The sequence below is a fragment of the Protomyctophum parallelum genome, assembly GCF_964188405.1.
Source record: "Protomyctophum parallelum genome assembly, chromosome: 22".
In the NCBI taxonomy this organism is placed as follows: Eukaryota; Metazoa; Chordata; class Actinopteri; order Myctophiformes; family Myctophidae; genus Protomyctophum; species Protomyctophum parallelum.
In genome coordinates this window covers 22,148,697-22,176,573 of record NC_139714.1, presented here as the reverse complement: position 1 = coordinate 22,176,573, position 27,877 = coordinate 22,148,697, and the positions used below count along the sequence as shown (strand labels likewise).

General features: G+C 42.9%; 1 protein-coding gene across 1 annotated transcript; it reads right to left on the bottom strand.

Moving 5' to 3' along the window:
- Positions 1-27,737, bottom strand: prkcq (protein kinase C, theta). The gene is made up of 18 exons (XM_083757924.1): positions 27,632-27,737; positions 23,746-24,257; positions 18,167-18,366; positions 17,168-17,228; positions 15,766-15,952; positions 14,950-14,981; positions 14,514-14,599; positions 13,476-13,605; positions 11,268-11,377; positions 10,774-10,903; positions 8,449-8,618; positions 7,775-7,948; positions 7,541-7,632; positions 7,351-7,413; positions 6,892-7,030; positions 5,763-5,951; positions 4,056-4,184; positions 1-2,325 (listed from the first exon to the last, which is right to left on the bottom strand). Exons 2-18 carry the CDS (start codon positions 23,861-23,863, stop codon positions 2,179-2,181), a joined length of 2,157 nt encoding a protein of 718 aa, XP_083614050.1. The 5' UTR covers positions 23,864-24,257; positions 27,632-27,737; the 3' UTR covers positions 1-2,178.
- Positions 27,738-27,877: the final 140 nt, after the last annotated feature.

Genomic DNA, 27,877 nt, shown 5'->3' with positions numbered 1-27,877 from the left:
AAAAAAGTACTGACATTCTTTACTCATCAAGTAAAAGTAGCAATACTGCATTGTACATTGGACAAAGTAACTAGTAACTAACATTTTCAAATAATTGTAGAGGTGTCAAAAGTACAATATTTGCCTCTGACATGTAGTGGAGTAAAAGTATAGAATGTTGGAAATAATCCCGTAAAGTAAAAGTACTTAAAAAAGTGTTCTTGAGTACAGTACAAATTGTACCATACAGTTACTTTACACCACTGCAGAAAATATTTGCAAGATAGGTTACAAATAATGTTGATCATATTGACTAATTGACCTGCAGGAGTGGAGAGTGGCATTTCTGCACTCAGCACTACATCAACAGTGGCACCTTCAATGCAGATACTGTATACATTTAGTTCAAGTTCAAAGTGTTTACACTGGCAGTTGACAGTTGTACAGTCAAAGTGTTCTTGGGCTCTGGGCCAACTAATGTGTCTCAAGGTGTGTGTGTGTGTGTGTGTGTGTGTGTGTGTGTGTGTGTGTGTGTGTGTGTGTGTGTGTGTGTGTGTGTGTGTGTGTGTGTGTGTGTGTGTGTGTGTGTGTGTGTGTGTGTGTGTGTGTGTGTGTGTGTGTGTGTGTGTGCGCGTGCGCGTGTGCGTGTGCGTGTGCGCGCGCGCAAAAATAGGTTTGCGTTTAATAAAAATAGGCCACATTTGCCATGATTGATGACCTACAAGATTAGACTAGCTGTATTGACGACTGTATAGCTACAGTTGTCATACGAGTTAAACCCAGTTCTCATTCAGTATAATTAAACATACCGGTAAGAAAATATCATGGAGGGCTCATACATTGCTTTGCTTGTTTGATGACAAATTTGGAATTAATTAATTTGTTCTGAACTCCAGTCCTTGGGACCCCTGGGTACTATCTATCCTACCAGCATGTTAATTGCATTCACCAGCCATCATTCTAAATACACTCTATGCATGACAGTCAAAATGGCATCCTTTTTTCCTTCCTTCCTTCCTTTACCAGTGACTAATTATGAATTATAACTTATAAGGCTGTGTTCCATTCTGGTCAAACAAGAGTCGGGATGCTGCTATGGTGCATGTTGGCACTGCTCTTCTCTTCGCAGATGAGTAAGGCTGGGACCGAGGCTAGGCAATACAGACTAGACTAGACTAGACTACAGAATTAAATGAATATAATTGGTAAGGAAGGAAGTAAGAAGTGGCCCAATTTCAAATATGGCTGCACTGTATCATGCATAATACAAAATACAAGTGCATGCAACACTCATCTGATCACTAGAATAATTACGTTGACACATATGCATGCAGTATCAGATGGAAAACCAGGGTAGCCTACCCATGGGGCCCAGACTCAAAAGGACACAAATTGAGAAGCACATGCTTAACTGTCTAGTACTCTACTGTATACAGTATAGCTATATCCTTTGGGTAGAAACATATTTGAGAGGCAATTCAATTAAAGGACCATAACCAATTCAATCCATAATTAATTCGTCAAGAGTGAGGACCAGTCTATAAATGGCCTAAAGCAGTAAGTCAGGTATTCATTGGCTTTTGACATTCCCTTTCTGTGCTGCAGCTCTGAACCATAGCAACATTTTGTTTATAAGCAACACCCCCCACCCCCAGCCGCCCAAATACTGTACACACAGGGACAGAGGTCTAAAAAAGTAGTTTGATTGTACCGGATACACAATGAAGATACAATACAATCTACAGTTGCCAGTATAGGTTCTGGATAACTCAGCAGGATCATTACATCAATCATAAAACCTCTGAGGTAAAACAAAGAGATATGTGTAAACGTATAAACCCTGGCTACATCTCTAGCCATTACTGTATGTTAACGGGATTGGACTATATTGAACTATTCACATTTAACAATAACTCAACAGTGGAAACCAAACCTCAGTATGCATCAAATGCACAAATTGTTCTTATTATTGTCCTTCAGTCCAAAACCTTGTTTGTACAACTGCTACAAAATACACTGAATGTGTACAGTAACTTCATTTATTTTTTGGGGAATCAGTGAAACTCAGTTCATCTTCTCACTGAGCAAAGTGTGTGTAGATCAGTCTCACAACATTCATGGTCTATATTGTCTCCGTTCGAAGTTGTTGTGGCTGGTTTGCCCGGCACGTTTTGGGGATTAGGCGGTCGTTATAGGCGGTCATTTCCCTTTGACACGGGCCACGAAGGAGAAGTTTTTGAACATGGTCTGGTCAACGCTGTTGATGAGGGTCCGGTCAGCACACGACAGCCTGGGCTTCTCGTTGATGAACTCCTTGTCAAAGTTACTGCAGTCGCTGGCCGACTTCTGCGACGGCGACAGAAACAATGAAATACATCAGTTCTGTTGGCATGTCTCCATCCGATATTTACATATCACAATAGTACAATATCCCAAATCACAGACAATATCCAGTCAAATATCATGATATGGATATCATATTGAAACTAGGGATGTCCCGGTCACGTTATTTGCTTCCCCGATTGCGATCATTTGAAAATAACATGATCGGCCCCGATTTCTGATCTCGTGGTCGGCTTGGGAAGATTTGTTGTGTGCACGTAAGTAGGCTATAGCTAAATACATGAATGCCCTGCAGACGCAGGACAAACAACAAGAATAAAGTCCGCACAGCGGACACAAAGCTCCGCTATTTATTTTTATTTTATTGCTGTCAACGTTTCGTTTCCAAGATCTTCATCATCATAAATTCCTGATGAAGCTCTTCAGATTGAAACGTTGACAGCAAAATAAAGTAGTGGAGTTTTTGCTACCGGACTAGATTTTTCTGCACGTGTAGACCTGTTCCCCTATCTTCTCTGTCCTGAAATACACAAAGTATTGCTGTACCTTTAAATGTAAAGTAGGGCTGAAACGAATAACTGATTTATCAATTAGTCGATCAACAGTAAAGGTACCAAATAACTTGTAAGACGCCTTAAGATGTGTGCACGCTTCCGCCTGGGTGACGGCAGATTTCAGGGCGAGCGCTGGCGCTATGGCATGGGGGGGTCAGATCAATATATGGAATGAATTCTGTACTGGCCATATATGGAACGTGTCTTGAGTGTACAGGGTTTGATGAGGTCAGATCAACATAATGGAATGTCAGAACAGGTCAGCTCCATATGGAGATCTAAGGGTGGCAGCGGGGGCCCAAATTTTCGGGCCTGATGAGAACTGTGTGTCAGGCGGGCAGTGTCTTGAGTATAGAGGATTTGATAAGGGCCCAGTTAGGGCCTTAATTTTCGGGCCTGTTGAGTTTTCACCGGCTGCCGGTCGCGGCTGCACTAATAACTTTGGGGCGGGCCCGTCTAGAGTTTAAATGGACAGGTGTCAGTCAAAAGGGAGACATCGAAGAGGAAGGATGGATGGGGAAGGATCAACATATGTCAGCAGGTCAGCTCCATATATGGAGAACTAAGGGTTTGAGGTCAGTTGCTGGCCAATATTGATGGCATCAGGGATCTCCATATATGGCCATTCCCATATATGGGCTTAATATCATAGATAATTAAAAAATAGATGACTCATTGGCCGCTGCAGTTCGTTGGAGTGATGTGTGTTGAAGGAGGGGCGGAAGAATTTACACTGGGGAACGAAGTACGCCGGAAGTGTGGAAGGCACGGTACGTCACGCTGCCACTCAAGTGATTACTGGCCAATCACAGCGCATTTTTTTGCCCTCCCTTGAGCACTGCTCCAGAGCCGGAAAGGGCGTCTATGTTTATGTCTATGCTTAATATCTCCAACCCTGATGATGTCACGTGATGCCACACGATGTCACAAGGCATGACCATGCCTGGGGTGACGGACCGACCAACCAACCAACTGACGGGAAATGCCCGTTTTCATAGTAAATGTAACTTGCGGTCGCAAATTCTCGCAATTTGATAAAATAATGTCTTAATTTACTTTACCATAGTTCTATGGTGATTGCAATTGTTGCATACAAAAATAATCAAATCAAAAATAGTGAACAGATGAATCGATTAAAAGCAAACTTATTTTATCACAGCTCTACTGCAAAAGTCTTACCACATTTGGCCTGAAGGGCGGCTCCACCTGCCGTTTCTCCAGGGCATCCCAGTCGGTGTCTTTGAAGAAGTCGTGGTGCCTGATGTTACCATTCGCCCCTAGTCTCTGCTCTGGCTCCCGCTCAAACAACTATAGAACAAAGAACAGCATGAGCTCACAAACAGCACACACGCACACACGTACGCACACACACACACACACACACACACTGGTACAGATCATGTACCAGTACAGACTTGTAGGTGCTCTATAGAGCGTCACAGTCCCACCCCCTTTCATGACAACGCCAGGCCCAGGAAATGATTCCCAATGCATTTTTCCCATAGACATTTCAAAAGGTATTTATTTAAAGACGGTTACGCTGTGGACAAAGCCAACTGGAGTTGTGACAACTCATCACAACAAACACAATATTTTGGACCAAACAAATAATTACAAAGAAGAAAAACAATTAAAAAAAATTGTAACCTGCCGTTTTTATCTTCTTTGTATTTGTTTGGCCCAAAACATTGTGTTTTGTTGTCATGCTTTGTCACGACAAGAGTTGGCTTTGTCCGCGGCGTAAACGTCTTTAAATAAATACTTTTTGGAATGTCTATGAGGAAAATGAACGGAGAATCATTTCCTGGGCCCTGGTAAGGGGCGGGACTGCGACGCTCTATAGGCGTTCTGTGTTCCTGCACCTGGTGCATTATGTGCAGACCAACACACACACATGGGCACACAGATGAGTGTAGCCAATGGTTCACATGACGTTTGTCCGTCATGGTGGACCTTCAACCTGGTCTACACACTCGCTCGGAGTCGTTCCATTTGCATCTATAAACGTTCAGATTTAAAATATAAAGCTCTCACCCTATAGGGCCACAGATGTTACAATTATTCTCGGGTGGGTATATAAGCACCTGTGCTTCCATATTGTTCAATAAAAAGCATTTTCGCGATATGCTTTCAACTACGCGCCCGTATCGGTTGGGAGATGTATTGCACTGTGACAGGCCTACATTATAACTTTTTGAGAAAATGGCCACCGATCGGAAAAAAATGTTTTTTATTGAACGGAAGATTCGGGTACATAATGTACGTGGCCCTGGAGTGAACACTTTATATTTGTAATATTGTAAACGAAGAAAATGTGTAAAACAGGGCGTGGTTGCATCATGAGTCATGATGACTGCTGTAGGAGCCAAAATATACATTTTGTTTGTTGATTCTATTTATTGTTTATTTTTTCTTGGTTTTTGATGTTCCACTTCCCACTTCTTCTGTGTGTCTGCTAATCACTTTACTTATGCCAGCTTTGTGTCTGGGCTGTGGCATTCAGTGAGAGAACAATGGGGGTGAGCTCTAGGCTCAATATTTTCTGTTGACCGTTTATCTACGCTTTGATCGTTTATCGTTACGTTTTCATTTATCAACATTTTAAGTACATTTTTGGACCTTGTTATTTTCTTAATAAATCACCTTAACTACAATAAGAAGTTTTCTGGATTCAATTGAAACGCGTCAAACAGTTCCTGCCGACAGCTCAGCCTCATAGCACTACTTCTATTTGATTCGATGGGAAGAAGTAGTCGCTACAACAACTGCCATGATTATGACATGTTATGTATTTCAGTGCTAAGATGAGTGCAAATACATTTGGTAAAAAACTAGCATTTCTGTGCCGGTTTTGCACTGGGTGCAAGATGGAGTCCAATGTCTGACCTTGACCAGGATGTCCTTGGCGTCCTTGGATAGCCAGCTGGGGTACCGGGGGTCATCTGTCCGTATGGACTGAAACAGTTCCTCTTCGTCGCGACCATGGAATGGAGATTGGCCAATTATCATCTCATACAACAGCACCCCAAAGGACCACCAGTCCACTGAGTTGTTGTACTTCTGACCCAGGAGAATCTGACAGAAAAACACACGGGCACATGTCACATGCAGCACGCCCCTAAAAATGTCAGCTCACACCAGCTCTGTCTTGAGCATAGCACAAAGCGTGATTTTTAGAAGTGTGCTCCTCCTTTTTGTAGCGACATGAGTATAGAGCTCGCAGTCCCACCCCCTTTCAGAACGACGAGTGGCCCAGGAAATGAATCCCAATGCATTTTGCCCATAGGCTTTTCTTAAAGTATTTATTTAAAGACTGTTACGCCGCGGACAAAGCCAACTCGGATCGTGACAAATCATGACAATGAACACTATGTTTTGGGCCGATCAAATTATTTATAAGAAGAAAAACAAAACAAATACCGTAATTTCCGGACTATAAGCCGCGGCTTTTTACCCATGATTTGAACCCTGCGGCTTATACAACGGTGCGGATAATCTATGGATTTTTACAGCTAACGCAGAGCCATCTCAGGCTCTGAGCTAACGTAGCTGCGGCTTATAGTCTTGTATATGGGATTTTCCCTAAATTTGGCTGGTGCGGCTTATATTCAGGTGCGGCTTATAGTCCGGAAATTACGGTAGTGTTGTCTCCTGCCTTTATTTTCTTCTTTCTAATGATTTGATCGGCCCAAAATATTGAGTTCATTGTCATGATTTGTCACGATCCGAGTTGGCTTTGTCCGCGGCGTAACCATCTTTAAATAAATACTTTAAGAAAAGCCTATGGGCAAAATGCATTGGGATTCATTTCCTGGGCCACTCGTCGTTCTGAAAGGGGGTGGGACTGCGACGCTCTATGTGATGTCAGTTCTAGAACATTATGTTTCATATCATGATCTTACTGTAGTTCTAGACTAGAGCATGCTCTTTATATCTCAGTGGTTGATCTCTGCAATGACATCTGTGTAATGGAAATCAGAGCTTCCGTCGTAACTGAGAAACATGTGATGATCACCTCGGGGGCGATGTAGTCAGGGGTCCCGCAGAAAGTACAGGTTAGCGTGTCATCTTGCATGTTCTCCTTACACATGCCAAAGTCTGCTATCTTTATATGTCCCTCATTGTCCAGCAGGACATTATCCAGCTTCAGGTCTCTGCAAAGAAGAGGGGAAATAATTTTTTTTTATGGTAAGGCCATGTGAATTATCTAACCGGACGATTCTGAAAATGTCTTCCAAAACAGTTTTCTGAAAAACTGCTCAAACTTTTTCATGTCAAGGACCTCCCTCATCTCAAAATATTTTGTTCCAGGGAGCTCCAGAAGCAAAGATTTGAGTTAAAAAAAATGCTCACTTTAAAATGTAATTGAGTTAATAATAATCGCAAAATAGCAGATCTACAAGCTCGGTGGTGGGCAGCTACCACTGCACCACCCGAGCACCTTATCTGATCCAATTCTGTGTGGTCAGCCTACCTGTAGATTATGCCTTTAGAGTGCAGGAACTGGAGCCCGCAGACAATCTCGGCTGCGTAAAACCTGCAAAATAAATGATATAGACGCAGAAAGAAGACGGACACAGAGTTGGCTTGAGGAATTACGAGGCAAAAAACAGAGAAGTGCTGGCACCGACTACAGGTATATAACTGGGTAACAGGCAACGTACGTGGATCTGTGCAGGTCAAACTTGCGGCAGTTCTGAATGTGGAACATGAGGTCGCCTCCATTCAGGTACTCCATCACAAAGAAGAGGTTCTCCTGGAACACACCAGTGCCGACAGGTCAGGGAAAACAAGTGTTGGACGGAGGATGTTGTACTTAATGTACTAGTATATGCAGGCTAAAAAGCATGTGTACGGAACGTGAGTCTCTGTGCGGTCCGGATGTGCTCCATATATACCTTGGTCTGGAAGGTGCAGTGGAGGTGTGTGAGGAAGGGGTGTTCCCACGCCAGGGAGAGGATTCTCCTCTCCACCATAGTGCACTCCACATCGTCATCCATCAGGACCACGTCCTTCTTCAGAGCCTTCACTGCAAAGAACTCACCAGAGCTCTTCAGCTCTGCCAGAAACACCTGGGGCACGCACGCACGCACGCACACAACGCACGCACGCACGCAACGCACGCACGAACACACACACACACACACAATGCATGTTTTGAAACAAATATTGCAGCTTTTGACTCACTTTAATTATTATTAATATTCATATTTCACTTTGATTTTTCTAATGGAAGTCAATGGGTGTTCGATCAGACTGGATTGGATTAATATGTCATAGATGACCTGCACACAAAGTCTGAATTTGGAAGCCACACCGTTATTATTAGAGCCCGTCTTGTTCCTATTTTGTTTGCCTGTTCTATACTGTCCCTCGACGTCTCATCCCTTACTTGATTTTAATATTGCTTGATTGAGTTATATAATATAAACATAGGATTTTACTGCAAAAGAAAATTAATGTGACATACTGTACAGCAGTGCCATCATCATTCTTCCTAATCCTCACTCCATACTCCTTTTTCTATACATTTCTACTGTTCCTCTGTTCTTCTCTCTGTGCAGTACAGTACCTTGCCAAAGCTGCCTTTGCCCAGCATCTTATGCAGTTTGAACTGGTCGATGTTGAACTTGTGTTCCTTTCTGGGTACCGCGTAGAGGGGTTCTTCTTCTGGCTCCTCCTCCTCCTCAGTGACGGGCATGCTGGCATCTGCAGGACTGTCCCATGCTATACCCTGCATCTCTGATTAGAGAAGAATGCAAGGTCAAGTTTCATATACATTATACATCATATGCCCTTTACAGTATAGTTGTTGCCTTTAGGAAGTGTGTGTGTGTGTGTGTGTGTGTGTGTGTGTGTGTGTGTGTGTGTGTGTGTGTGTGTGTGTGTGTGTGTGTGTGTGTGTGTGTGTGTGTGTGTGTGTGTGTGTGTGTGTGTGTGTGTGTGTGTGTGTGTGTGTGTGTGTGTGTGTGTGTGTGTACACAACTCTGTAGTACTATATGCTTCCATATCATTGCTGTTGGGGCGGAAACCTTGTATCTCCATACTCCATAGTTTGTTTTTATGTTGTTTCGTAAAATCATTTTCTACTTCGTCATACTGCAGTCAGTGTCACACATAAGACTTCACAATTAACAAAAATATCCGATGTACAAGCTCACAACACTTCGCAATGCGACCTGTTATGAGCTTTTTTTTGTGGCCGTCCTAGTGTAGTGGTTAGAGCATTATGTCTTTCATGTGGAAGATTGTGGGTTCAAACCCTGCCTGGGGTCGACGCCAGCAAGGGCATGTGGTCGCAACGGGTTCCTAACGCCAAATTAAATGGGTCCAGATCTGAGCCAAGTCTCCTGAGGAGGCGTGTCTGAAGCCTGTTGTGAAAATGAAATTTGGCTCTTGTTAAAATTGGTAAGTATTAACAAGAGCTTGTGACTAAATAACTGCATTGGATCCATTAGATTATTTAGAACACAGTGACATACAAGGTTTCCACACGACAGCGACCACATATACGGTATGCATGGCTGGAGCCTGGAATCCATTGTTCCTCCTTGTTAAGTTGGCTCAAATGCAGCGCATTTCCGAGCAGCACTCATGATTGTTTTCTGGCCATTCTGGACAAAGGTTAAGCCAGAGAAATTCTAGTTCTGGACAAAGGTTAAGCCAGATCACAGTATGAGTGCCTCATAGTCATATTTATGGCTCAAAACCATTTGCAGAGGCTCTGCCACACTTGTCAACTATATAGCAAGGTATCAAACACGTACACGGCAACACTGCAACAGTTATTTTCAAGTGGAGCAAACAAGATGAGTCGAGTGAGGAGACGCAGGAGAGCAGCATGAGACTGAGCAGTGGTGTAAATTAAATTAACTCAGTAAATCTGCTCAAGTAGGCTACTGTACCGTTTTGAGGTTTTTCTTACTTTACTGGAGTATTTCAGATTTTCTGAACTTTTACAAATATACTACTTTAGTTACTAGTTACTTTGTAGATATTTATTTATTATTAGGCCTACAAAACATATAGGCTACATTAACCACTATTATATATTTAGGCTATTTGAAAATTAGCTGATCTACAAGCTTGTAGATCTGCGTTGTTTTCGAAAGATTTGTACACGCGTTTGTCACTATTTCGAGTTACATGAACCACGTGAGTGGTGCTGTGTCTGCCATAGATATATATAAAGGCTAGATGGCTCAAGGCGGCCGGAGTCTCTGAAGTTCACCTGGCGGCCATCTTGCTGAGGTGCTACAGTACACTAATACAGTGTTCTATGGCAGCTCAAACAGAAATATTCATAACTTGCTCAAATCTTGACGGATTTACAAATGGATTGATTTATTACAAACATTATCAACGTGATTCAGGATGCTTATCTGCTTCATGGTACCACAACCAGCGCGCAGATAGCAGAAACTCTACCGCCCGCGCCGTCAAGGCACACACAAACAAACAAGCCCTAATACCACCACTTTTACAGAACAACATAAATGATACAAACCAACAGACAACTACACAACCCTTTGTTGCTGGCAAAACGATTCAAGATATAGAAGAGGGTTTATTTGTCACTCACTTTGCCTGCCTGTCAAAAAAAAAACGGTCGCGGCCCACCGGTAATATGACCGGTACATCCTGTGGCCAGTCCACCCCTGCACCTCGGTAAGATGGCCGCCACGTAGCGACGTTGCTCTCCATTGGCCAGCAGCCATCTAGCCTTTCTTATATATATCTATGGTTTCTGCCCCCTCATTGACGCAACTCTCCAATAGAAGGGGAGTGGACATTTAACCCCAAGAAACGCATGCCTTTAGTTCAGTTTGACCAGATGAAAGCCCCCGGTCCCCCGTCGATGAACATGAATGACCTTGGCTTCAAACGTTCATCTCACCTGGACGTGCAAGGGTTGCTATTTTAGGTAAGCCCATCACGAGCCCCGACGGTGCACGGACAACACCCGGCTGATCCACACCTACTGGCCCGTCTCGACCGGTCGTCTCCACTTCTCTGCAACTCTTAGCCTATACGGTATAAGAGATTTGCATGCTAGTAGTATTAGCAAATTATAAATATGTGGTGTGCAGTGTTAATTTTGTCGGCTAAAACTATAGCAAAAAAATGTTTGTTCACTGATAAACTCTATGATGAGCAAAAACTACGACTAAGTATACTGAAAATGTCGTCGAAAAATACAAATAGACGAAAATGTTAGGGAGAAGAGAGTAGTCAAACTAAGACAAGTCATTTTATGCTTTGTTGCGCGTGGGTGTCGATGTAGATCGACTATTTTCAGCTTGCAGCTGAAAATACATAAATGCATAAATCATGCATTGCAACGGCATCGCCTCATGTCAAAGAATTTGTAGACTTTTTGCCCCCACTGACCTGCTGTTTGCTCTCAATCATGGCAAGAGCTTCTGCCATCAGTTTCTGGTTGACCCCGCAGAGATTTGCAACTTTCTTCTGACACTTGTGGTGGATATTCATACTACATTCTGCACAGAAAACAGTTACACAGTTGACACATTTGTTGGCATGACGGTAATATGAATGCAGTAGTGCTCAAAGTGCAGTGATATAAAAGGAAAAACAAATTAATTGTTACATTATTGCAGATTGTAAAAAGAATTGTCAGCTATGGTTAAAGTTAATATTCTCAAATATCAATGTAAGAATATGAGTTGTTTAATATTATGTAACCCTATAGATGATGTTGATCCAACTAACTAGAAATGTAAGATTATGATGTGACAAGTGTGTAGAGGGAACTGCAGCAGATGTGTATTGGTTGCCTGGTTACAAACCTTATTTTACCCAGGTGTGGATAGTTACTGATTATAAAAGCTCTCACTACTGTAATTGAGCATACCGTTGCTGCCGGTAAATCAGTGCTATTGAACACCCTTCCTTCTGTGTGTTGGTTAAAAGGATATTGAACCAATGAAAAGTAGTAAAAAGTGCAAAACCTCTTAACTCCATATTGGACTCTCAACTCCACTGCCCCTCCCCCTATGCAAGTAATTGACAATATATAAAGTCACAGCACCACCTTTGATGAGGCAGTATTGCTTTGTTTAAAAAAATATATATACATGAGGTTTTCTTAATTTCCTGAAAAAAATATTTTTCCAACATTTTGGAGTTAGGTGATTTCTTCCCGACAGCAGAGATATTTATATTTTCTCTAATCTGTAATTCTACTACCACTTTTGTACTCTTGTACTTTTATAAAGACAAGCATGACAGAGCCACCTAACGTTATGCTTTTAATGACACAATCAGGAGGCTGTTAAATTGAGGTTTGCGTTTAACCCCATTTCCCTTGTAGGTCAATCTTTGAGAATGCTTTCTTAAAAAGTTTGACTCCTATAGGACTGGTTGCCACTTTCCTCCTTCAATGCACGCTGGGCAAGACCTACGCTGTAGACGCTATCATTTGTTTTGGGCGGAAGTTGCGGGATTTTGGCGGAAGTACCACTCAAGGAAATTACATTGATGCTTCACAAATCAGTTTACATTCTCCGTGAATGAAACAAGTGTTGTGATTGGTCGGAAAAAATATTGTATCCGGGGGGAATACATCTGACAGATGTTCCGGACCGACACTACCGCCGATAGCGTCTCTGCCTTAGGTTGTGACCAGGCTTTTCTCTTCGCAGATGAGTAAGCCTTGGACCGAGGCTACCTTCAATGGCTACTGTTCCTGACAGCCAGCGAGTGAGCGGACTAGCGATGAAATTGAGCGTGAAACTGTCCTGATATGTGTAGGCCTACGGTAGCGTCTGTCATAGCGAGCCTATAGCTCAAACCAATCAAATTAACTAGGGGTGTAAGCATGTAATGAATATGGCTATAGCTAACTAATGAATACAAATGAGAGGAGAGGCATATATCTGCTTCATCGAGCTACAGCACACACACGTGCGCGCACACACACACACACACACACACACACACACACACACACACACACACACACAGTATGCGTCTCCCATAACCACTTATGCACATATGATTGGAGTCCCTCAGGGCTCTATGCTAGTATATTTTCTCTTTTCTGTTATTGTGGGGAAAGCTTTTGCTGACAACGGCAGATCGACAAGATTGTGAGCTTGTCGATCTGCTATTGTCAGCAAAAACCTTCCCCACAATACAGATGCTGGGGTTTAACCCATTTAGACCTGAGGTCGATTCTACAAATGTCTTCTAAATCCTGACAGTTTTCTGAAAAACTAGGTCTCGCATTAACCACTTAACTTAACCCATTCAGGTAGGGAACCCCTTACTGTAGCTATTTTTTAAAAATCGTGAAAATGTGTCACAAATCTTTAAATATATATTCTTTCAGAGGGAACGTTTTTAACTCAAATCTTTGCTTCTACGGGGTCCCCGGAACAACACATTTTCAGATGGCGGGCCAATTACATATAATCTTTGGGGTCCTTGACATTAAATAGTTTGAGAACCACTGACATAGAAACATAGGTTCTTGCTTGCTTGCTCGCTCCTTAATTCGCTCATGTCGCTGTATATCAGGATGAGGTGAAACATGTGCTGCAATACGTTAGGATGAAGTACTGAGTCCTCTCTCACCCTCACATTTGAGCCCCTGCTTGGCCAGCCCCCACAGTAGTGTGCCACAGTGTTGACAGAAGGTGGGGCTTTTGTAGTTGTGCACCTTGAACCTGTGGGGCATGTCGATCTTGAAGCGCTCTTTGTGGATCTGCAACACACGGTGAAAACAGACTTCTCTCACCTGAATGCACATCATCACAGTTCAAAGTTTAGGGAGCAAAAACTATACAGCTGCATGCCTGTCACAGTGTACTATTGAGGTAGTCACAGTGAATTTACAAAGGTCCTTCCATCAACGGAATGCCCTTGATGACATTGCATAATGGTTCAATCCAAGTGGCGCAGGTGGTTTGAGAGCTAGAACTGAAATTTGAGGCAAAATGTGTAAAATGTCTACTCGTCTTTTACACACATGGTATTTGTCTAGACAAGGAGTTGTGGGCAAACCAGGCACGTAGCGTGGATTAAATGATTGACTGGGCAAATTAGCATCGCAGGGGGGACCAAATGGGGGACCATTTAAAACAAAGGCGGCTTGCATGCTGTACGTGGTTTGCTATACTAACAGAAATTTGCATGCACAAGGGCTGCCAAAGTAGGCCGTCTTTTGTTGTTTTTCTTAGTTTTTTCACCCCCTCTCTTCAAAGTTAGACTGGGCAAGCTCTAAACTGACTGGGCCACGGCCCACGTGGCCCAATGGACCCTACGCCGTGTGGGGAAAACTATTGGAACTGTACCTAATACCTATATTGAATTTCAATGGTATAACCATTTCCTGGAACCATGGTGGTGGGCGCATGGCTTGCTCTATGTGCACTATACCTCAATGAGGGGGTTGGTATTTTATGTTGGTTTCACATGAGAGCAAGCAGGCAAGAATTTGGAGAGGAAATGAAACGAGGGCAAAACGAGGGACTTCATGAAAAGTTTACACATCTCCTTGCATATGTCAGCCTGCTAATAAACCACCTATGGCTATGGTCTGAAGAATCAACTCATTGTTGAATGGTATCATTGGGGAATGGATATCACTGTGGACCAACAGCTCTGACGTACCATTGTCTCTTTGCTGTTGATCGCTGACATTGGGCACTTGGCGATGACTTTGTCAATGCACTTCTTGTGGATGGCAGCGTTGCATTCTGTAAGAAAAACGTAACTATTTACCAGGTGCACGTGCAAGAGTTCAATATCAGCAAAGGCCCGCCAGCACCCACGGAAGTGTCCTTCAGGTACTTTTATTCAAATCGGGGCGCAGGGCAAAGCATGCAATCACGCAGAGGAAGCCTTTGGCCGAAACACGTTCGTGCTCTGCCCTGCGCCTGATTTGAATAAAACTACATGAAGGACACTTCTGTGAGTCTGGATGCAGCCTTTTGCTGACACTGGGCATTGTATTCTGTGACACAGAATGACACAGACGGCAGATGACATGGTGAAGCGGTCGACTAACTTGGTGACAAAGGAAGTAAAAACCACAAAAGCCACTCACGTCTGCACTGGTAGCCCTGTTTGTTGAGTCCCCTGTGGTGTGAAAATAAAGAAGCCATGAATCCTTTTGGGTACATTTCAAGATGACTAATGTGAGATTAGTTATCATTTTCCATCACTGATACAGTAGTTGTGCTTCTAGACTAGAGCATACATGGGCCACATGCGGCCTCCACCTTCACTTAATGTGGCCCTCAGGTTAATATCAGAATACTGGTTGATTTGCAATCATGACCCGCTTTAATTACTTCAGTATAAATTAGTAGCTTAATGAGTATAGTATTTAAATGTTTTTTTTAAATGTTTTTGTCCAATGTATTTGTATTTAGTTTATACATTTAAATGCATTTGAAATGCATTTGAAATTAAATATGTTTTTTTACTTATTCAGGATTACAATTGAAAAATAGCAAAAAATAACTCAAGCTGCGACACGTTTTGAGCTTGTAGATTGATTGCTTTTTGATTGATTGATTGAAATATTTATTAACAGTTTGCAGAATTACAGTACATTTCAAGCACAGCTCAATACAAAGACTGTTAACTGTGAGTGGACGACCCAATAAAGCATTACACTTGTTTACAAGAGCGTCCACCATGTTCAAATCATCAAAACATTTAGAGACGTACAAATATAGTAAAACTTCTATATAGCCAAAGAACAGAACAGGAATTCATCATAAAGGAGGTAAAAAAGGGAAAATAAACATATACAGTATGTGCCCCCCCCCCCCCCACGGAGTGAGTGCGGAAATATAGTTCCTCTATCTAGAACACCGCTGTTCTAGAGGAGGATGGAGGCTATAGGGATCCGTACCAGACAAACTCCTTGCAGACGGAGCAGAAGGTGGGCTGCGGAAAGAACGTGGCGCTGAACTCGTGACACTTGATGACGTGAATTTTGGCCTGCTTGATGGCGCCGCGTCGGTGGTGCAGGGCGAACATACCCTCGCTGTCCCTCTCGGCCTCTCTCTCTGCGTCCGCCTCGCCTTGACCCGCGGAATCTGTCAAACGGGACCGAACACACGCATTAACATTACGCCAATGTTGTGCAAGGTTAAACGTGTGCACTTTGACACGGCACGATTCACTTCCTCTGTTTTGGTCGAATATCGAATTGGAAGACGATGGAGAAAACACGTCATAAGTCATGGGCACAATTAAGTCAGACAGTGTTGCTCAGCATGCATACTATAGTGCATGCTCATGTGTGTGTGTGTGTGTGTGTGTGTGTGTGTGTGTGTGTGTGTGTGTGTGTGTGTGTGTGTGTGTGTGTGTGTGTGTGTGTGTGTGTGTGTGTGTGTGTGTGTGTGTGTGTGTGTGTGTGTGTGTGTGTGTGTGTGTGTGTGTGTGTGTGTGTGTGGCGAAGGGGCTTTGGCTGACCTGTTGTCAAGCCAAAGTTAGAGATAATCTATCTAGCTGCACTGGCATTTGAAAATGTAATACAGTACGGTACCAGGATTACAGTTTTGCGTGTGTGTGTGTGTGCACATGCATGTTCCATGTGCATGTGTTAGTTATTACAGAGTGTGATCTTCTATTTGTGTACAGTGTTATTATCCCGAATAAATTGTTACCCGGTAACACTTGCTGGGCCACCTGTTGTGAACAGCATTAATTGCCAAGTCTATATTTAGGGACATGAGAAGGATCTTCCCTGTATAGCTTCACACGCCTCAGCATTTTAGTTTTAGTCATAGTCTGTTGAATGGTTTTCATTTAGTTTTAGTCCCATTTAGTCACCTGGAATGTATTAGTGTTAGCATAGTTTTAGTCGACTAAATATCATAGGATTTTAGTTGACTAAATCTACAGTTGATTTAGTCGACTAAAATGTATTTTGGCGGGCCTTGATGCCGTCGTAATGACACTTGCTGCAAATAGCCGATCTACAAGCTCACAACACGTTGCATCGCGACGCGTTGCGAGCTTGTAGATCGGCTATTCTCACCATGCAACCAAGTGTAAAATGACTCTTACTGGATCTCTTGTCCTCTAGTCCCTTCCTAACATTTTTGTCAAATTATCCATATATTTAGTCTTAGTTTTAGTCATCATAGCTTAGTTTTTATTAAATTTTCGTCAGTGGAAAAAGGTAGTCGATGAAATCAACACATGCCAGTCTATAAGTCACTGCCTCAGAATGTTGATGCCAGTCCTGTCACAAGTTCCACACCTTAATTGCTTGAACTGAGAAATGCGAGGTTTGAGGCACTCACCACTTTTCTCCAGATAATATCTCGCCTCCATTCGCATGCGGCCCTGCGGCTTCAGCTCCAGCTAGGAGAGGAAGAGAAAGGAAAACCAAAACATCTAACGACATTTCAGCTACACCAAGAACATAAAGCAGGAATTGGGGTTTATTAGGAAAAAGGGGAAGCATTGTAGTAGTGGTGGGCGATACCATTATGATGTCTATTCTAGTTTAGACTGATTAGACTAGTTTAGACCGATTGCTAAAACGCACACACTGACTGTGACTAAATGATAGTCCCATCCCCTTTCATGACAACGAGAGAACCAAAAGTGAATTCCCCATTCATTTTCCCCATAGGCTTTTCAAAAAGTATTTATTTAAAGATGTTTACGCCGCGGCCAACTCGAGTTGTGACAAATCATGACAACAAACACAATATTTTGGGCCGAACAAATAATTACAAAGAAGAAAAACAACAAAAAAATGCGTTTTTTTCCCTTTTTTCTAATTATTTGTTCGGCCCAAAAAATGGTGCTTGTTGTCATGATTTGTCACAACAGCATGTTGTGGGTGAACCTGGCTGCTTATTGCTAGAAACCGTGTTATAAAGGCAACAGTCACTCAAGGCTGTGATATATTGCATTATAACATGACTAGAGGTGTTCCAGGTAGGTACTCCACTTTGCGTCATGCCAACATGACCCAACGTCGACCCATAGCCGCGTGCTATCTAGCTATATATCTCGTGTTGTGTTTATAGCAGACTCCTCAATCAAATGCGCACTTGCAGTTTGGGCAACTCCAAAGCAAATTCCACATGTCCCAACATTTTATTTACCTGCCATAGTGTCAACCCCTTACTCCTGTGTCGGATCTGTGGTTAGACTGGCATTTTCACCGATACCGATATGACCCGATATGACAAATGAGGGCCGATCCGATACTTTTCCCGATACCGATACAGTATCGGGACATCTCTAATACTGACCCACATCTCACTCACACACAGCTGTATACTGACCCACATCTCCAATTTGCCGTTTGCCTCTTTCTTGCAGCGTACTGCCAGGATGTCCAGCGCCACCGTGGCCTCAGATTTGAGCTCTGCCGTGCGGTCCTTCACCATCACATGCATGACGCGCCCTCGGTAGACGTGAGCGTCAAACGTCTTGTTCCACTCTGGGTACACAGACTTCTTCTGCTTGTACACCTGGCCCTTCTCTGGAAAACACACACACACACACACACACACACACACACACAGACAAACGGATCCATGCATTTAAGCTTTAGCAGCAGACAGGACTGAGGACGGTGTAGGAGAAAAGATGGGAAGAGACACACAAAGCCTATAGGATTTGCACCGACTCAGGGCATCTGTTTATGTTTGTTTATGTTTATACACTTTATCATGCCCTTGGCATGCCCTTGGTATCCCTCCTAACTACCTTAGCGTTGCAGTGCCCAGGAAATAATTCCCTGTGCATTTTCCCCGTAGACATTTCAAAAAGTATTTATTTTTATTTACAGATCTGTAAGACTCGAACAAAGCCAACTCGGACTGTGACAAATCATGACAACAAACAAAAAAATAATTGGGCAGAACACATAATTAGAAAGAAGAAAAAAAGGGCAGGTTACAACCCTTTTTTGTTTATTTATTTGTTTGGCCCAAAATATTGTGTTTGTTCACAATTTGTCTTGATCCCAGTTGGCTTTGTTCGAGGCTTACTTTTTTAAATGTCTATGGGAAAAAATAATTATTTCCTGGGCATGTCGTCGTCTTGAAAGGGGTGGGACTGCGACGCTCTGTAGGAGCTGTGAGCAGCCACAGACAGTACAGCGCCCAGGGAACAACTACAGTTGCAATCATCATCATCATCATAACCTTTATTTAAACTCAGGAGGTAATTTCGACAGAGCATTAGTCCAACATGCAGGAAACGCTCGAACATGCGCTGTTCCCGTGCTTGCGGTTATGGTTACGTTAGGGTTTGAGGTAGGTTGTCGTTTGTCGGACCAATGACTAGTCTGAACTAAGTACCAGCATTGGCTACATTTAAAATGAGGGCCTGCCCCTCAATTGTACTCCCGAGTTGGGTACAATTGAGTACAATTGAGGGGCAGGCCCTCATTTTCAATGTAGCCAATGCTGGTTCCTTGGAGAAGGGCAAAGGCAGGAGTATATTATTTACCCAACCTGTCTGTGCTACCGGATACCCTGGTCCATCCTCCACATAAACAGGTCTAGGCATGCCTGCGATTTGTTCCCATGTTTCTCCTATATGCTTAGCGCACATAATCCATTCAAATGGGAATTTTAATTCATGTCGTGACATTATCTTTTCCATCAGCTTATATGTTGCCATAAGGCCTGCGTATACAGTACAGTATGGTCCTTTGCACTGCAGCGGATATAGGCTACGGCTGTAAACACTTAACCACCTGACCATGCACTGTCTGTGATTATCCAGCTACACAACATTTAAGAGGTGTTTCCTCTAGTTCCTCTATGTGGCATAATATCTCATGTATCCACTTACATAATGTACAATACAGAATCATACTAGAAATGCACTCTGTCGAGCTGCCGACTTGCAGTAGACCATGAATGGCGAAGGTGAAGGTGAGGATGCAAATTATGATTGGCCGGAATGAGATGATGTATGATGATATTATGATGATAAGAGCGCCCTTCACTTCACACAGGTGTGATTTTTATTTTTTATTTTTTCACTGGCTGATTCGTCTGGTTTCCAGGCTAATTTCTTGTATGAAAAAGAAATCGGACGAATCAGGAAGTAGGCTCCTAATATTGAGTGAGTGACTGGTTATCTCCATAATTTACCAGCAAAGAGGAAATTAACATGGCATTGGCAGTTTGCAGGTGTTCATTTTGTTCCCTCTATAGGTCTATATAGCACTGTTTCCCAAACAGTCGGTCGGGACCCATGTGTGGGTCATGGTCCTATTTGTCAAGAGTATAGTGAGTAGTAAATGTTTTAGTCAATTAAAACCAGTAAGACTGCTGGGCGAGCGCTGGTGCTTTGGGATGGGGGGTCAGATCAACATGGAATGAATTCTGTACTGGCCATATAAGGAGTCTTGAGTGTACAGGGTTTGATGAGGTCAGATCAACATATGGAATGTCAAAACAAGTCAGCTCCATAGTCAAACCCTGTACACTCTCTTATACTGTATGCAGCATTAAGAGTATACACCCTTAGATCTCCAAAGGAAGGTTAAGAAGTAGTAATGGCAGTGATGCATTGTGAGCTTGTAGATCTGCTATTTTCACTAGTTTGTGTCCCGGGGCAAACGTCTAATTTCTCTTTTGGGTTTGAGCTAAAAGGTTTGGGTGGGAACCAGTGGTCCGGGGACCCCCAGGGGTCCTTGAGGGAGTTCCAGGGGGTCCCCAGCTAAATGATAGTTATGGAACCAAATGGACAATTATGGGTCTGTAGCTCAGAGAGTGTACAAATGGAACCAACATTTTGTACACTCTCTCAGAGTGAAATTGACTTTGATTTTTACAATATACATTGGGGTCCCAGAGATAGAAATGCCATTAAATGGGGGTCCATAGCCTAATGCATGTCAAACTGGGGGTCCTTGAAATCAAACGGGTTGACAATCACTGCTAGAGCCGTAAAAATCTTCTTATGGGGGTCCCTGGCATATCTCTTCAAATGGGGGTCCGCAGGCTAATTGGTGTCAATTTGGGGGTCCTTGACATGAAAAAGTTTGGGAACCACTGCTGTATAGACAGCTTCAATGTATAGAGAAGTATTTTTCTCTACAAACCTTTTTTTTTCTTTTTTTTGACAACCTAGAACCCAACCCACGCTGTCTATCAGTTCCTGTGTTGTCGTTCACACTTTGGTGATGTGAAATTTAGACGACGTGCTGCTCTCATATCTCCGTGCAGGGCTGCAGTATCACTTTGCACTGAGCAGAGAGTTGGTCACAAAGGACAAACTGTTTCTTAACTCCATTGAGTATGTAAACAAACAAGTGCAGATAAGGTGTAACACTTCACACTGTTAAAACTAGGGATGCATGATTAATCGGAATAGGCCATGTCGGCCATAAAAATGCCGTATCGGAACGGTCTCAAAACAATACAGATTATTTAATCGGTTTTCACAAGCTTACTTTTTTTTTTCATTGAGTTCAATGAATCAAAAGTGATCTCTAGTCTAGAACAAATTTACATACATTATGATGTAAAATCTTTAGTAATCTTAAGTAAAAAGAAACTTTTCTTTTTCTACATTTACTTTGTGTACTCCTCTCATTCAGTAGTCATTCAGTTGTGAAAACAGACGCTTGCAAAAGGCTATTTATTGATTGGTTTAATACTTTATTAACAGGCTGTGGGCCCAAGCCCTATAGGCTTGTTTCCATTGTGGTCCTCCGTATAATATCGGAACCGGTCAGAATCTGTATCTGCAGTTATGACCCTGCAGATCGGATATCGGTCATAATTTCATAATCGTCCACCCCTAGTTAAAACTGGACTGCAAAATCCTGATTCTCTGATTTCTTTTTTCATCATCGGTTTTGTAGAATCATCAGCTGACCATCAGCGAGTGGCCCTGTGGCTTCAGCTCCAGCTATAGAGCGTCACAGTCCTAGCGTCCCCCTTTCATGACGACGCTAGGACCAGAAGTGAATTGCTCATTCATTTTTCCCATAGACATTTCAAAAAGTATTTATTTAAAGACGATTACACCACGGAAAAAGCCAACTCTGGTTGTGACAAATCATGACAACAAACACAACATTTTGGGCCGAACAAATAATTGCAAAGAAGAAAAACAACAAAAAAAGTGTCTTCTACTTTCTTATTATTTGTTCGGCCTGAAAAATAGTTTTTGTTGTCATGATTTGTCACGACTCGAGTTGGCTTTGTACGAGGCTTAAAAGGTATTTAAATAAATACTTTTTGAAATGTCTATGAGGCAAATGAACGGGGAATAACTTCCTGGTCCCTGGTCCCTGGGGACTGCGACGCTCTATAGGGGAGGAAGAGAAAGTAAAACCGAAACATCGAAAGACATTTCAGCAGTTACACCGAGAACTAAAGCAGGAATTGGGGATTATTAGGAAAAAGGGGAAGCATCAACAGCAAAGCCATGAGTATCAGACCCCAAGAAAAGCCCTGTTGCTTGAACGATGTTGCATACCGCTGCGTGTGCGCCAGTCAGTTGTGTTCGTCCGGTTTGCTTTGGCACGCACATTTAAGCTTCAATAAACTTTGTCCAGCATGAGGTTGGCGGAGGGAGTTTAGCGCCCAGGATTACATCTTAGGCATTGGCAGTGGCACAGTGTGAAACAAAAATGGGGTTACAAAATAGTTATTATTATTTCCTTGGTATGTAATTTGGGCATTTTCGAAGGCCCTTTATAATAGGCCCTATTTCTCACGTTTTTTAAGTGGATTCCTGACATAATGTAAGCACTCGTGCCAGTAGGCTACTGTATAATACAAATTGCTATAGTTGTGGACGCTTCAGAAACACCTTGGCAAACAGGGGCTGTGTCCATAGAAAGCCTTTTGGGCCTATTTGGTACTCTTGGTTAAAAGCACTGTGCTTTTTTGCTCTGAAAAGTATATTTTGACTATTATGCACATCTACAAATGGCTAAAGATAACGCAATGCCACACACAAGAGAGGAGCGTTGAAAGTGGAAAACTAAATTCATGGTCAATAGATAACATTGAAACACATGCATGCACAGTTGCGCACACGCACGCACACACACACACACTCACACTCACACTCACACTCACACTCACACTCACACACACACACACAGACGCAGCCCACTCACAGGCGGTCTCCTCTGCTATGTTGCAGTGTGAGTGCTGTGGTTAAAGAAGAGGAAAAGAAACGGGCCCAAACGGCAGATCCCTCCTCTTTCCTCTCCATGACACGCTGTTTGACTGTTTTTAGAACCACTAGCTGTCATATTATTCACCCCGTGGTTAAAGATAGACAGCAGCAGAACAAAGACATCTAGTCTTGTCCGTTATCAACCCAGAGAACCGACTCGCCCTGCTGTCACACTTAACATCTTGAAAGGTGAAGGACAGAATGGTTTATTGTTTTAAATTTGTTCATTCATTCATTCATTCATTCAATTCATTCAGCAAGCCTTGTTTTTACACTGAGAACAGACACTTTTCATATATCAAGTATCAAGTTTACAATTGAAAGACAACGTCACCACAGGTCTCTTGACAATAACTGGAGAGAGAGTGAAGTCCGACTTATCATAGTAGTTTCATCATAATCTTTACTTACACACCTGCCTCCATCTCTCTCTTCCTCTGTCTGTCCTTTGTTTACCCACATTCTGGGACGAGATAGCCAATCTACAAGCTCACAACGTCTTGCAGCATGACACGTTGTGAGTTTGTAGATCGGCTATTTTCAGTGAAGACATTTGTTGCCTGAAAAAAGGAGGGGGCCTAGTATAGACCATTAGACCCCTGGGGGACTCCCGTCGTTGGGCATCGGCCTACTTGGGATTAAGTATTAACACAGACTTTCACTGACAAAACAGTACAAATCACAACGTAGAGTAGCTGACCTGTGTCTATCACCTCCTTCATGTAGACAGCGCAGTAGGGGCTCAGCACCTCTTCGTGGTAGGCCAGTCCCGGGTCTATTTCAAAGTTGGAGAAACTAATGCGCAAGAAGGGAGCCATGACTGCACTTCACCCCGCTGTGTGAACTCCAATGTTCAAAACAGCCTTCGGAGAAACCCCTCAAAGGTCCTGTTTAAAATGACAGCACCAGCCTGCTGAGGAGATTGGCGGCTCCTGTGGTTGGTCGATTCACAAGTCGACGGCCCTCTGTTTCTGTCAACACTCTGTCAACACTGTCCCCTCTGAGATGAGTACTTCACTTGCCTATGCCACCGGGGTAGAGATGGGCTGGCAGGGGAGAGGGAAGGAGAGACAGAACGAGAGAGGAGGAGGAGGAGGAAGGGAGGAGGGGCAGGGGTTTAGGGAGGGCCGTTTGTCTCACAGCGGCAGCAGTTCCGCCCTTTTCTTTTTGACGCTTCAAATGACACTGTTCTGATAGGAGGTTGCTGTCACCCTGTGAGAGAGAGAGATAGAGAAAGAGAGAGAGAGTATCATCACCCATCAAACAAAGACAAAAAATAAAGAAAGAAAACAGAGCCACCTCTAAACCGTATTCAAAAACCAATAAAGGCAACTACCATTTGTGTCCAATTGTGTCAAACTCCCCGACACGATGGTCATAACTTATCAGGACTGGTCAGCCACCAGCTGTCTCTCTTGGAAGTGTTTTATTGAGAGATGGCTATACTGTAGCTCAGCGCTGATGGCATAGATCAGCGCTGAGCTAGCCGTCTCTCCATAAAACATTACAGTTGCTTGGGTGCAAGACGAGAGACTGTGTCAGAGAGGCATTGGGTTTTGATATTTGAGGCTCAGCAGAGAGTTGTGTATGTCGGGGGGGGGGGGGGGGGGGTACTGTGAAAGTCCTATTAATAGAGCTGAAATACTAAACGCTGATCAGGAATACATTACTGGAGCCACACTCCCACTCCCGGTACTCGGTCATCACCGTTGCCTGGTAAAAGTCACTCTCTAAATGTAAGCTACAACAATCTTTGACCCCAACCCATATGTGCATACAGATACCATACCACATGCACACACGTGCAGGACTTTCCATCTTGGATGAATATATGCGAATTGCAATTTTGTAGTAACTATTTCTGAGGGGCGCTGGCCCTGGCCCCTCCAATGCCTGGCTTTTGAAGATTATTACTCATATTTTATAGCAGCCAAGTCTATGGACCTTTATGTTTGCTTAGGGTACTAAATGTCGATGTGAGACATCATGTGGACAATATAAATACACCGGGCGCCCCTCACACGAGTGTGATTTTATTTCTGTATTTAAACTCTTCATATATAGTCAGAGTAAAAAATAAGGACTACAGTACACATCATATTTAGAGCCACAGACAATCTGCCATTGACACTGATACACTGTTGAAACCCACAAATACAATGACACCCGCCATCCCATACCCATATACCTCCATCGACCAGCACTGCTGATTCTAAGCACGTCAGCGACAGGACCCCCAAACCGCCCACTTGAGCACTTTCTGTACCTGTTTATTACCGTTACACGTACATGCAGTCTTCCTGTGAGTAGAGGAGGAGGAGTAAGGCTTCCTGTGTTTGAGTTCATGGGCTACAACTGCTTAACCAACACTTCCTGTGTCTGTGCTTTTTTCTTTTCTTTTCTTTGAAGGTTTTGAAGCTGCAGGTGTGGCCCCTGCTAACAGATAATTGAAAAACACCTCTATACTTAAAAAAAAACTACTGTAATCTGCCACAACCACCAATGTATGTGCATGGGGTGCACTGCTTATTGTTTGAATGAAACCCATTAAAGCGTCATATATATGTTTTTTTAGAAGACTCTTAGGACATTGGTTAGAATAGTGGTTCTCAAAAATAACGGAGCTACAGTACAAAGTGACGTGCTGCGCCTGCGAGCTTGTACATCATTACATTTTTCACAAATATCTTTCTTTGGCACAAACAGTTTGAGAACTACACAGTGCTGATTTAGAGGGCGTTTGTAGAATCGGCCTCAGGTCTTAATGGGTTAAGACAAGTAATAGTGGTAAGATGTGTTGTGACTTGTGACAGCTTTGTGCAGGATCAGGGATACCTATGGTACGTGTAACATGTTAGGGATTTAGAGGGCCCCAACACATTACTTACTTACTTAATTACTTACTTACAACACATGGGTCTTTGACCTAGCTGCTGATCCATGATTGCAAAAAAGAAAAAAACATTATCCCCATTTAACACCAAGGGAATCAGTTTGAAATGATCTATAATGCTCTGTTGAAGATTAAACATAAGTTTGTCGAGATTTGTGATCATGACTTGTTGTGAACTAAACCCATGACCCTGTGCTGCAGTTCAACATGTTGGACGATGGAGAGGTCAATTTGCGTGCGTGCGTGCGTGCGTGCGTGCGTGCGTGCGTGCGTGCGTGAGCGAGCAGCTGGATGACATTAGGTCGACATAATAAAGAGATGGATTCACCTTTACCATGCAGGGGCACGCAAAAGCCACGCACGCGCGCGCACACACACACACACACACACACACACACACACACACACACACACACACACACACACACACACACACACACACACACACACACACACACACACACACACACACACACACACACACAGGTCAAGTACAATGCCCCATGCATTGCCCTTTCAGAGACCTTTCTTTGGGGTGGGGAGATCAAACCCTCTGTTCTGTGTGTCATCAAAGAGGTGTGTGTACGTGTGTGTGCGCGCGTGTTGTGCACGCGTGCATATGGGTTAATTACTTGGGGATCTGGTGGTGTGTGTGTTTGTGGATGTGTGTACTAACAATCATGTGTCTACTCTATGACTAAGTAATTTATTTACTGGCTGCACCAATTATACTAGACTCTTTGACTCACATTTTGAGTGTAATTACTGTAATTATTCCAGTGAGGTGGAAAACTGCTTATGTATTGCTTACAAAGGAGGTATCACAAGCTAATGTCATGTTTGGCTAAGATTATAGAGCAACTGGTAAACAATTAATTGAGATGGTGTTTAACTGAACATTGCATTTCAAATTAGCAGTCTGGTCTTAGCACCTTCTATTGCATATACTTTCTAAGTTATGGAATGACATTGCTGATGCTGACATCCATTAGTTATGATGACAATGACAAATCATGTGAGGGGTATGAAAACTATATCTAACAGGTAGATAAAGCGAGTGTGGCTGATTGTCATTCCTCTGACTTCTTCTTTTCAGACCTTTTATAAATGATTTGGGGGCTAAAGTTAAAATAGCCTCAATACATTTACTCGGGCCCTTGTCTTGACATTATAGGCCTATTAATATGCCCTTATTCTACAAAGAAACAAATGCAGTTATCGCTCTAATTCACAAGAGTAGGATGCTTTCATTACAGTGCCAATAATTATGGCTTGGCTAAAGTCCAACAAAAGTGTAACGATCTTCCTATCTCCTTAAATTTAGACTGATTGATTCCATATTCCATTGGATGAATTTAAACTTTTGCAGGCTATTTATACAATTCAATCTGAATGAATGCACATATCTCAGATCTGTCTTCTTGAGAGTTGATAGCCTAATTGTATTTTTCCTTTGTCAATGTTTGTAATAGGCTAGCCTCCTTTTAATGAAATGACATCCCTACACGTTTCCCCGTTATTTCATTATCTATGAATAGGATTTTTACTATAGTTTAGCCATTTTGTCAAATTTTCAAGTCAGGTCAGCCCGTCAGGAATATTTAAAATAAATCTGTATAGCAGCCTAGCTATAGTTCAAGAAACATGGAAAATAAAATATCGGCTACTAGAGAAAATATATAGAGCCACAAACCTGTGTCCAGTGAAGTGTTATGGCCAATGAATCAGGATTTAATGTGAATTCCAGTTGTGGCTCATTCAGTTCAGAGTTGAGAGACCCTTCTTCTCTGCATCTGATTCTACAACTACAGAGTGCTGCGCTTGGGGCACTCTATGGGTAGTATTTGGCACGCCCCTCTACACGCAACTCAACCATTATTATATCCCGCACGCAGTACGAAGGTGTCGCGGGCTCGCGGCTTTCGCCACTCGCCAAGCG